Source organism: Odocoileus virginianus, chromosome 12, assembly GCF_023699985.2.
Source record: "Odocoileus virginianus isolate 20LAN1187 ecotype Illinois chromosome 12, Ovbor_1.2, whole genome shotgun sequence".
In the NCBI taxonomy this organism is placed as follows: Eukaryota; Metazoa; Chordata; class Mammalia; order Artiodactyla; family Cervidae; genus Odocoileus; species Odocoileus virginianus.
The window spans coordinates 61,945,107-61,955,390 of record NC_069685.1 but is presented as its reverse complement, the minus strand read 5'-3'; the positions used below and the strand labels follow the sequence as shown (position 1 = coordinate 61,955,390).

At 57.4% G+C, this 10,284-nt stretch overlaps 1 protein-coding gene across 2 annotated transcripts in view; it reads right to left on the bottom strand.

The window, feature by feature from the left end:
• Window positions 1-5,719: 5,719 nt before the first annotated feature.
• The window catches only part of ASPHD2 (aspartate beta-hydroxylase domain containing 2), a 32,035-nt gene continuing 27,470 nt past the window's right edge, over window positions 5,720-10,284 (bottom strand). For both annotated transcript variants that reach the window (XM_070475497.1, XM_070475496.1), the window contains exons 3-4: window positions 8,041-8,154; window positions 5,720-7,521 (exon numbers count right to left, since the gene is read on the bottom strand). In XM_070475497.1, the coding sequence (XP_070331598.1) occupies window positions 7,412-7,521; window positions 8,041-8,154 (224 nt within the window). In that variant the 3' untranslated portion in view covers window positions 5,720-7,411. The remainder of the gene's footprint in view (window positions 7,522-8,040; window positions 8,155-10,284) is intronic.

The window sequence follows — 10,284 nt, the reverse complement described above, 5'->3', positions numbered from 1 at the left end:
GCAGAGCTGCTTTTCGGGGAGTGGGGGTGCTGCGTGAGAGGGGACAGCATTCTGCTCTGGCTGTCGCCAGGCCGGGGTAGGACTGAGAACATCAGTTCGGTGACGTTACAGTCTGACGTTCTATGATGATACGATGCGAGTCACAGAATGAAAATACTGACCAAAATCCTAACCAAATCTTTACCGGAAGTACCTGAGACTCCATGTGAAAACTGCAGTGTAACTTCACACCAGTGAGCCAATATCTCCCGTTTATGACATGGTGTCTTTTTGAAAGAAGTTGCTAAGGGCTGAAAATAAAGTAGCCAAAAATGCTACTGACTTCTGAGTACTAAGTTCTGATGGAGATACCTGCATATAGATGTACACGCCTGTGTGTACTCTGCGTGGTCACCGTTCACTCTGCCCTGCCCGATCCAGCCAGGCTAGGAAGGAAGGGCACGGGTCAGAGCGGTCTGTGTGCAAGGGTCGGGGGCGGACAGCAGCAGCTTCAGCAAGGCTCCACCGCACACCAGGCCCGCGGCCCCCTTTCTGTCATGCCTCTGGTGTCCCTCGCCCCTGACTGGCCTAAGAGGGTGAGCTTCCCGGATGAAGGAGGACCGTAGCTCGAGCTAGGGAAATGCACGTTGTCCCAATTCTCTGCTGGACTGTCCGAGGAAAACCCCTTCCAAGACCCAGGCCAGGCTCTTCAGGCACTTTCCCGTGACTGACAGACACAGAACCCATTCCCTTCCTGTCCTGCGGCATTTCTAAGCATCCAGACTTGCCGCTGATGCGTGAGATCGCCAAGTCCTGAGGTTGACGGAAATCTGACCTGTTATGTGCTGATGCAGGGACAGAACTCGGAGCTCCCGAGCCCGTGTTCATATCTCCCGCCCTCAGTAGCTCAGCTGAGTGCCTGGCTTCGAGGACACTTCCAGACGAGACCTGCTTCACAAGACAACCTCCTGCCTATTCTGGGCCCTTTCCTAGGTGTCAGGCTACTGGCAGATTGTCATCTTTGCTTTGCTTCCAGAAACCTCTCTTCCCATCTCATTTCCCAGGGCTGCTGTTGGGCTAAAACACATAAAACACAGAATCCTGGTTCCGAGAGTCTGCACTCGAGGCAGCCCTGTGCCTCCCTCTGAGCAGAGTCACTGCGTCATGGGAAGAGCGTGAGGTTCGCATAGCAAGCAAGGTGTGAGAGTAGGCCCACAGGGACTTGCCCGGTGGTCAGTGGGTTAAGCATCTGCCTTGCAGTGGAGGGGTACACAGGTTCGATCCCTGGTCGGGGAGCTAAGACCCCACACGCCGCAGAGCAACAGCCCGTGAGCCACAGCGCGAGCACCACGCACAGGAACAAGAGATCTCACAGGCCGCAACCAAGACCTGACGCAGCCAAGTAAGTCCACAATTTCTCTGCTACAATTTCAGGACCTGACTCTCACCCTTGAGTGAGGGCTAGACGGAGTGCTTCATTTTTAATGGCCAGAATGTGGCCAGGATGCCAGTGTGACTTCTGAGGGTAGGTCACGAAGCATCGCAGCTGTCACCTATCAGTTACCTGTCATGGGGAGAAGCTGACACGTGGGCAGCCGTGGGGAGACGTCCCCGGGGTGGGATCTCCTGCCCGTCTCAGTGAGCTTCTTGGAAGCAGGCCACCTGACCCAGTGGCCTCCACCGGACAACAGCAGGCCCTGACTGTCCTCATCTGATTCGGCCCTGCGAGAAACAGCCAGAGCCGTCGAGCCAAGCCACTTCAGAATCCTTAGCCCTCAGGAAGCGTGGGGGATGATGAATGTGTGTTGTTTTAAGCCACTCTTGGGGTCATTCGTCACAGCAATAGATGGTGCATGTGCACGCGAGCCCACATCTCACCCGCCCACCAGGCTCCTCACGGGCTTGGACGCTTCGGCCAAATGCCAGACAGTCTCAGTCCCAGATCCCAGCCCTGCCTTTTCCACCTAGAAGACCTACTCCACACAACGAAGGCAGAAACAGAGCGCTTCTCTGCTTCCTGCTTGTTCTTGCTAGAGCAGGCCCGCAGCGGGCAAGTGGCCGAGGCGCTAGGCGAAGGAGAACCTTGAAGCAGGGCAGTGCCTTGATTTGCTCCTCGCTGGAAACTTCCCTGGCTCCCGGATAGGTGAGAAGCGCAGCAGGAATGGAACCCCCCCCCCCCCCAGAGGCTGTGGGTGTCCAGGTGGGAGGGCTTGGAGGGGGGAGGAGGTTGGTTTGTGGCCCGGAGCAGCAGGGCGACAGATGACGGAGGGAAATGGGCAGATTCAAGGGCAACCTAGATCCCCCCCTCTGCCTGCACTTGGGGCAGGTAGAAGGATGCGCCTGCTGTATGTGGGGCACAGTCTCCAGAGGGGAGAAGCCCCGAGGGAGAGAGGGGAGACCCCTGCTCGAAGGAGTCCACGGGACAAGCAGGGAACGGACGGCTGGTGCTCTCGAGCTGAGCACAACGCTGGCGTCTGTTCACCCCACCCCCCTTCCGCCACACACACACCCACACCCCCGCACCCCTTCACTGCGGACCTGTTCTGGGAAAAGAGCAGCAAGTGGGGAAGCCCCTGTCCCCGACCCTGGGGAGGGCAGGATGTTAGATCCACACCTGTCACCCTGGCTCAGAAAACAAAGACATGCTGGATCTTTTCTCAACACGGTCACTGAATCTGGGGAGCTTAAGGTGAAGATTCTCAGGGCTTCACGGCTAAAGAAGGACACTTCCTCTCTGTTTATTTTAAATGTCTGAACCACCTGGAACCCAGCTGCAGCTCTCCGGGGAATAAAACCCAGAGAGTCTTTTGAATCCTGTCAAGAGCCCAGAAGAGGCATTTCACGACTGCAGAGTGTGCTCGGGTCAGCTGAGTGCCAGCCCGCCCCTGCTCTGCCCTCCCCTCCCTGGGCCTAGTGCTCCCAGGGAGCGTGCAGGGCAGGGGAGGGTGAGCCTGGTCGTCTCCCGATTCCATCTCCTGCACATGCTTGGAGTTGGTCCCTACTCTCCGACCAGCCCCAACCGGTTCCTGTGGCAGGAGGCACACGCGGCTTTGGAGTCAGAGACCAGGGTTCAAATCTTCTGGTTCTACGACTTCGTGCTCTGGAAACTGGTTAATGTAATTCTCTGAACCTCAGCATCTTCTTTTAAATGGAGAGGAGAGGCGATGTATGTGAAAGTGAGGCATGTCGTGGGCTACAGAAAGTGGGGCTCAATGTGTGTCCTCAGAAGGCAAACTCTCTCCCCAGCAGGGTACCTCTGTCTGCCATGGAGAGGGAGGCCTAAATCCACGACAGAGTTCAAAGCCTGGGGATGCTGAGCCACAAGTGAGGACTCCTGGCTTCCACGTCTGGCTCGTCCACCAGCCAGCACCGCAACCTCATCCGTGTGTACTGCCCTCAGATCCTATGTTTTCCCGTGGTTAGTGTGTAGCTGTTCCAGCTCCCTCCGACAGGGCTCCAAGTATTACGGGATAATAACACATGTGACAGACTCTCCCAGAAGGTACATGCCGTCTGTACTCGATGACGAAACGCACTCACGTGGCATCCGGGGTGGCGAGAGTGGCCACTATGGGGAAGAGTGGGTGATCTGAAGTTAGGGCCACTGTGTGCACCTGGGGAGGAGGCAGAGAGTCCGTTAGTCTCTGCGTGTGTTGCCTCCTGCCACCCAAAGCTGCACTCTGATGGAGTATTTTCGCTGCCATCTGTCAGCAGCTCTAAAATACAGGGCCTCATTCTGTCCTGTCCCCAGTGTTTACATCTGGTTAGTAAGAGTCAGGCGGGGACAAACATGTCATGGGCAGGCGAGGCGGCTGGCAGCAGGGCGTGATAATCCTTAAACACGGCACTCTGCACTGAGCCTTCGCTTCCCAGGCTTACATTTTGAAAACATGCAGGGAGCGCTTCCCACCCACCCAACAACATGCCATGATACTGTCGTCCTCAAACCTCACTTTAATCCTAGGCCAGAGAGCAGCAGGCACAAAGTGGATCTGGACATCTGGGAGCAACAGACAGAAACCACAACTTGGACATGAGTTAAAAAAGCATTTATTGGCTCATGTGATGGAAAAGTCCAATGGTAGGGCTGCTTCCAGGCAAAGCTCTATCTTCACAGGATGAGACCTGCTCTCCTCTGTGGGTTTCATGCTCAGATTTTCTTCACACTGGATTCCCCACTCCCATCCCATCAACAGTAGCCTCTCTTTCTCAATGGTTCCAGGAAAGAACTGGGGTCCTGTGCCCAGCCCTGACCCAATCCCTGAGGACCTAGGAGTCTGGAAGGCTCTGATTGGTCAGATGTGGGTCATGTGCCCAGCCTTGACCCAATCCTAAGTACCCAGGGGTCTGGAAGGCTCTGATTGGTCAGGTATGGGTTATATGCCCAGTCCTGCAGCTGGGGTTGGGGCAGGTCCTGGAAACCCAAGGACTGAGAATGGGAATGCTATGCTCTTACAAGAGGCTGGTCAAAGTATCGTTGGAGGGTGTTAGAAGCAGTGACTGTCCCCTAGAGACCAAGGTTTGGAGGCCTGACCAGCATTACAGGGACACAGCTCAGCCCTGAGCCTCCAGCTGGCTTGTTTCAAAGGCCTCCTCATCTCTGCGACTCAGGACATCGACCCTCAGCCCCAGCTACACAGGAGATTCAGCCCGGGAAATGAGCTGAAGCAAAGAACTGGAATGCCTTAGGTCGGGGGTGGGGGGGAGGTACCAGTTATTTCTCAGCAGCCCCCCAGGTGACCGTACAGTGCAAAGTCCAGAACCAATGTGTGAGGACTACCCTCCCCCTGCCCCGCCACACACTGCAGGGCACTTGATGTCACCAAGGGAGGCTCGGGACCCAGACAATCTAGGTGACTGCAGGGTGATGAGCAGGTGCACAGAAGACCTGGGAGATGACCTTGTCACACTGAGAAACTGCTCTGGCCTAGCCAGCTGGGGCAGGCTGTCTCTGGGTGGAAGGCAGGGCTTCCCATCTGAAGTTGGGCGGGCAGTCCAGCTCCCCTCTCTCACCCTGGGCATCCCTGGTCACGACGTGTAAATTACCTTAGCGATTGCCAAGCTGGCAATGCACCCTTGGCGGGGGGGAGGGAAGTGGGGGAGAAACATCTCGGCCCAGAGCGCAAAGCGCTCTTCCCTCCACTTGCCGTGGCCACCCGGCAGCCAGGCAACTCAAGGTCACTACAGCCCTGGTTCCTCTTCTAAGGGGCAAGATTCAAAACGCAGCTGTCGAGGGTTCGGGCCCTGAGGTTAGCCACAGGCAACGTGGCGCCCTTGGCACCTCTACCGCTAGCCCCGTGAGCTCACCCAGCTCCCCCTCACCCACCCTTCTTCCTCACCTGTTTCTCCCTAACTGCTCAGAACTCCCGCTGTCTCAGAAAGGGGACCAGTGTCGCTGCCTCTCTGTGGTGAAGGACAGTGACTGGCCCAAGGGGACAGGGGACGAGTTCCCGGCACTGAGTCCCGACTCCTCAGTTTTTCTGAGGCAGGGGAGGGTCCTGGTTCTCTGCCCGGGACCAACACCTGCAGTTACTGAACCTTCCATGGGTCCACTCCTTCCCCCACCTCCAGGATCAGAACCACACTTGGCTTCATTCACTGCACGTGACCACCTTCAGGGCCCCGCCCGTCTCCGTGACATGATCCAGGAACTGAGAGTCTCCAGCTCGTACCAGCCCCTCCTAGAGCTTCTGCCCCAGTCACGGCTCCTTTCCCACACACCACCTTCACCACTTAACTCTGGTTTTCAGCAAGATCTTTTATTTACCTCCTGGTCCCCACCCGCGTCCCAGGAGCACAGGCAGCTGGGGACGGGTGTGGGCTGTCGGCTTTGCAGACGAAGAGCAGTCAGGATGCAGACAGATCATGCACCTCAGTGACTCTTTGACAAGAAACTGGAGGAGGAGGAGGAGAAAGACTTCGGGTGGGGCAGAAATCTCTGCCCTTTCCTGCATCCTAATCGCTGAAAAAGATGTGTAAGAAAGTGTACTCAAATGCAGACATGGGTTCTTTATGCTGGACCCGGACACGGGATAAACTGTGTGTTCCATGCCGCTCCATGGTTTTATCGACCCAACTCTGCAATAATACATTATTCCAAAAATGCCTCTCTTGTGTGGCCGGAGGCGACCCCTTTACACATTGGCTGACATGGGGCCGTTTCCAGACTTGGTGCCATAAACCAGCCATGTCCTTCACCGGAGACCAACAAGCCAGCACTGAGACAGTGGGTCCTTTGGGTCTGCAGGTCGCCCAGGGTCCTCACGAGCACACACTGGCTTGGTGGGGGTGGCGGGGGGGAGCCGGGGCTGCGCCCTTGTGCAGTGACAGGCACAAGGCAGACCCCAGTGTGATCTCCGAACCCAGCGTTTGAACGTTTATGTACAGACAGACAAATGAAAAATCACAGGCAGCAGAACTCCAAAGCAAAAAACAGACACATCCTGGGCAGACCTACAATTCCCAGTTCTGCCAGAGAAAGGCTTTTCCAGAACGTCCCTGGATGAGGGAGGCCTTGCTTGCCCCACCTCGGCGCCCGCAAGCCAGCCTGGTGGTCTGAACGCTCATCGCCGTGGACTCCACACAGCTCAAGCGGGGAACCTCCTGGGCCCGGTTTGGCAGTAGGGCTTCTGTAGGCAGTGAGGTAAGCGAATCACGTGTTCAGAGCCTGATCCTGAGCCCTGGCTGGGCTCTCGGAGGAGAAGACACCGCCAACCCCGGCTCTGTCGGAAAGCCACGTTTATGGAGACGCCTCTGGTCCCGCCAGCCCGAGGCTCTTGCCGTTAGCGAGCTCCCGGGGCTCGGGGTGAGGTGAGCGATGGTGGGCTGGCCCTGCCCCTGACCAGGGCCGCCGTGCCCATGCCACAGCCGGCCGGGGCCGGGTGGCAATGCTGACCGCAGGCTGCCCCCCGCCCTGGGGCAGCGGAAGGGCCCCCAGGTGACTAACAGCAGCAGAGGCCGTGTTTGCCAGCTCTCTGCTTTGCAGTTTTTTGGTTGTTTTTTTGTTTTCCTCTTAAGATGACCACAAGAAGATTTACGTTATTACATTCAGACAAGTAACCGTTTGGCGGCTCTACTTGAGAGCTCTGACAGAGCAGGTAGTGGCGAGCGTGACGCCCGATGACAGGGACAGCGGGCCGCTGGGCGCAGAGCGCAGGAATGCGCTTTTAGGCAGAAAGGGATCGCAGAAGCAAACGATGGGAAGGGGAGAAAAAAACTAAGGAAATACAAGCTGAAAATTCCCTATTGTTCAGTAACCAAAGGAAAAAGGGACCCAACGTGATCTTAAAAAACAAAAGTCCCAAATGCAAACTCTCGGCTGAGGCAGGTTTCTGAGCATGGGGTCCAAACAAGGCCGGGGGGCTGGGCCGCACCCCCGTCTGCCCAGGCAGACCCACTGTCACTCCTGGCAACTCCAGCGCGGCCAACGTTCTCATCGTCCCGGAGCAAAGATGAAATCCAGGGCCTGCCGCTCGGCCGCCGCGACGTGCGGGTGCCACAGATCCACCATGAAAACCACCCGGGGGCCGTCCTCTGCCGAACCTGGGGAGGGGAGGGGAGGGCGGCGAGAGAGGAGAGTCAAAGCACCCCCGAGCCAGGACCCCGGCGGAGACGGGCCCACGCGGGCAGCGTGCGGGCAGCGACCCCTCCTGCCCCCTGGCACAGAGCGCAGGCTCGCCTTCTCTCTGAACAAACCCTAGGAGAAGGCCCCAGAAGGTTCGGAGCAGAGTGCAGGGCACGTTTAGGGCAGGAAAGCTACTGCGTACGGTCCTCCCGTGGCGGACCCGCGACACCTGTCTAAGCCCACAGAACGGACACAGCAAGGGTCACCTTCACGTAAACTATGACGCGTCCACTGTTGACAAACGTGCCACGGTCATGCAAAATGTTAATAAAGGGAAAATACATGCGGGGGACGGTCACGGCAAGGGGCAAACACTCTGGACTTTCTGATCAGTTTTTCTGGAAACCAGAAACTGCTCTAAAAAAATAAAATTGAAGTATATATAAGCATACATATGTATATATTTAAAGGCGGCCACAGAACAGACAGGCACTCACCTTCGTGGAACGCAGTGTGCAGGAAGGAATCATCGAAGAGGAGGCAGCGGCCTTCTGCCCAGCACTGGGGCTCCCCTCCCACCACCAGCTCACAGCCACTTGGAGTTTTCAGACCTGGGGGAGAGGAGAGAGGAGAGGATGAAGGTGGCAGGACCAGGATGCTGGAAGTCAGGAGGGCAGGCTTTGGGGGGGCGGCACTCAACTTCCGAAGCCCCGCTTTCCCCCTCACTCACCCCTTGGGAGCCCCAGTGGGAGGGGAGAGGAGAGGGCAGTTTGCTAGGACAGAGCCAGGCTGTGCACCCAAATCCCCACTGTACTCCCCAGAAAAGCTCCCTCCTCCTGTGGCTTAATCTGCTCTGGGCCAGGGATGCCCCCTGACGAAAGCACTGACCAACCGAGGCTTGCACCTCACCTCAAGACTCCTGAAGCCCAGCCATGGGACCCCTGGAGGTCGAGGGAGGCGGGATCAGACCTCCACCTGCCCCAGAGGCAAGGCCCAGCTGAGAGTAAAGATGCTAAGACCCTCACAGTGCCCTCCTCTTTGGGGTTCATCGCAAGGCCCGAACATGGCGTGTTCATAGTCCAAGTTTCCCCAGCCTCACTCTGGGAAGCCGGAGACACCCCTAAAGAAACGTCGAGCTTTGAGAGGTAACAGACTGACACCCTCAGAGAGGGAGCCGTTATGTTCAACACAAGTGCGGGGCAGGGGGCTCGGGTATATAACCCTGGACACGGGGTCTGCTTGAAACGCTGCTGTGCGTGCACGTTCACACCCCCACCTCCAACCCGGGGGTCTGAAGGACGCTGGGCCCCCGGCACTGTGGTCGCCTAGGCACCGCGTGGCCACCTAACTGATTGGGAAGAGGGTGGGTGGGGGGGTGGGCCCAGGCCCAACCCAGGAGGCGGCGGGCCCTGCATGGTGGGCTTGTGTCTCCAGCGTCCCAGCCTGACAATCATGACCCTGGGCCAGTCGGCACCCACCGCTCTGATTTAATGTCCCCCCAACATACAGGAAACAGCTTCCGAACAGCCCAAGGATTTCATGTACCCGCTGAACCACAAATGGATGGCTCCAGGAAGCATGGATGGAGGCCGAATTGAAACAAGAAGCCGTGACAGGGAGAGGGCAAGACAGGGGACCTGGGGTCAGACAACCACCTTTATGTGCTGGGTGACTTTAAGCAAACCACTCCACCTCTCGAGCCGTAGGTCTGCATCTGTAAAGAGGGGCCGTGGGCGTACTTGCCTTCCAGGCTGTGTGACCACTGTCCTTGCTACCAACCACTGAAGACTTACTGCGAGCAGGTTTGCATTAAACAAACACTTTACAGACATCACCACACATGCTTTCCAGATGCAGCAACTGAGCCTTAGAGAAGTTCAGTGACCAGCTGGGAGTGCTTTTCAGTCCTGCGGGAACTGAAATTCGAACCCCAATCTGTCTGGCTCCATGGAACAGGCTGGTCTAACACTGGACAGTATGATGGAAGTGTGAGCTGACTCGTCAGTAGCAGTGATGCTAAGTGGTTGTCAATTTCCCTGCAGATGGTCAGTTTCAGCCCTCAATAGTACATTCCACTGGATCAGCTAACACAGTCCATTCTGCCTCTGGAACCACCCTCTCTCACTACGGTGACAACTGCTGCGGGGAGGTCAGGGTAGCAAAGGGGTTCAGCCTGCCACTCACTGGCCCCAGTGGAGAGCCCCGCAGGCCACGTCCTTCTGTGTGTCCCCTCACTGCTTGGTTCAGGTGCAGAAGGCCTTTAGGAATGGGTGGTTCTCTGCAGGGACAGTCCACCCCAGGGTTTCAGAAAGGAGCTCCCCTTTCTCTGGGTGGTGATTCACTACCAGCCCCCACAGTACAACAGAAAGACATCCCGGCTTGCGCTTCCCGGCCCCGGTTCCCTCTCCTCCGCCTCCCTCCCCTGTACCCCAGCCTCCCTGCGGCCCACCATCCCTGCCAACTGCCAGAGCCAGCCTGGCTGGCAGGAACAGTCAGCACCTCCACAGACAGAGCATCTGGGTAGCTCCTAGGGATAGACAGGCCCCCACACTGCCTCGGCGGTCCTACGTGCCCAGCCTCTCTGGCTTAGGGCTTGCTGCATTGTCTCCACCGCCCAAGAACAGAGATGAGAAACAGGAGGAGAAAGGGCTCTGTCCAGCAAGGCCCCGCCTCCAGAGGCTGGCAGCTGGCCTGCAGGGCGGGCAAGGCAGACACGAGCTGACCCGCTTGCATCACCCATC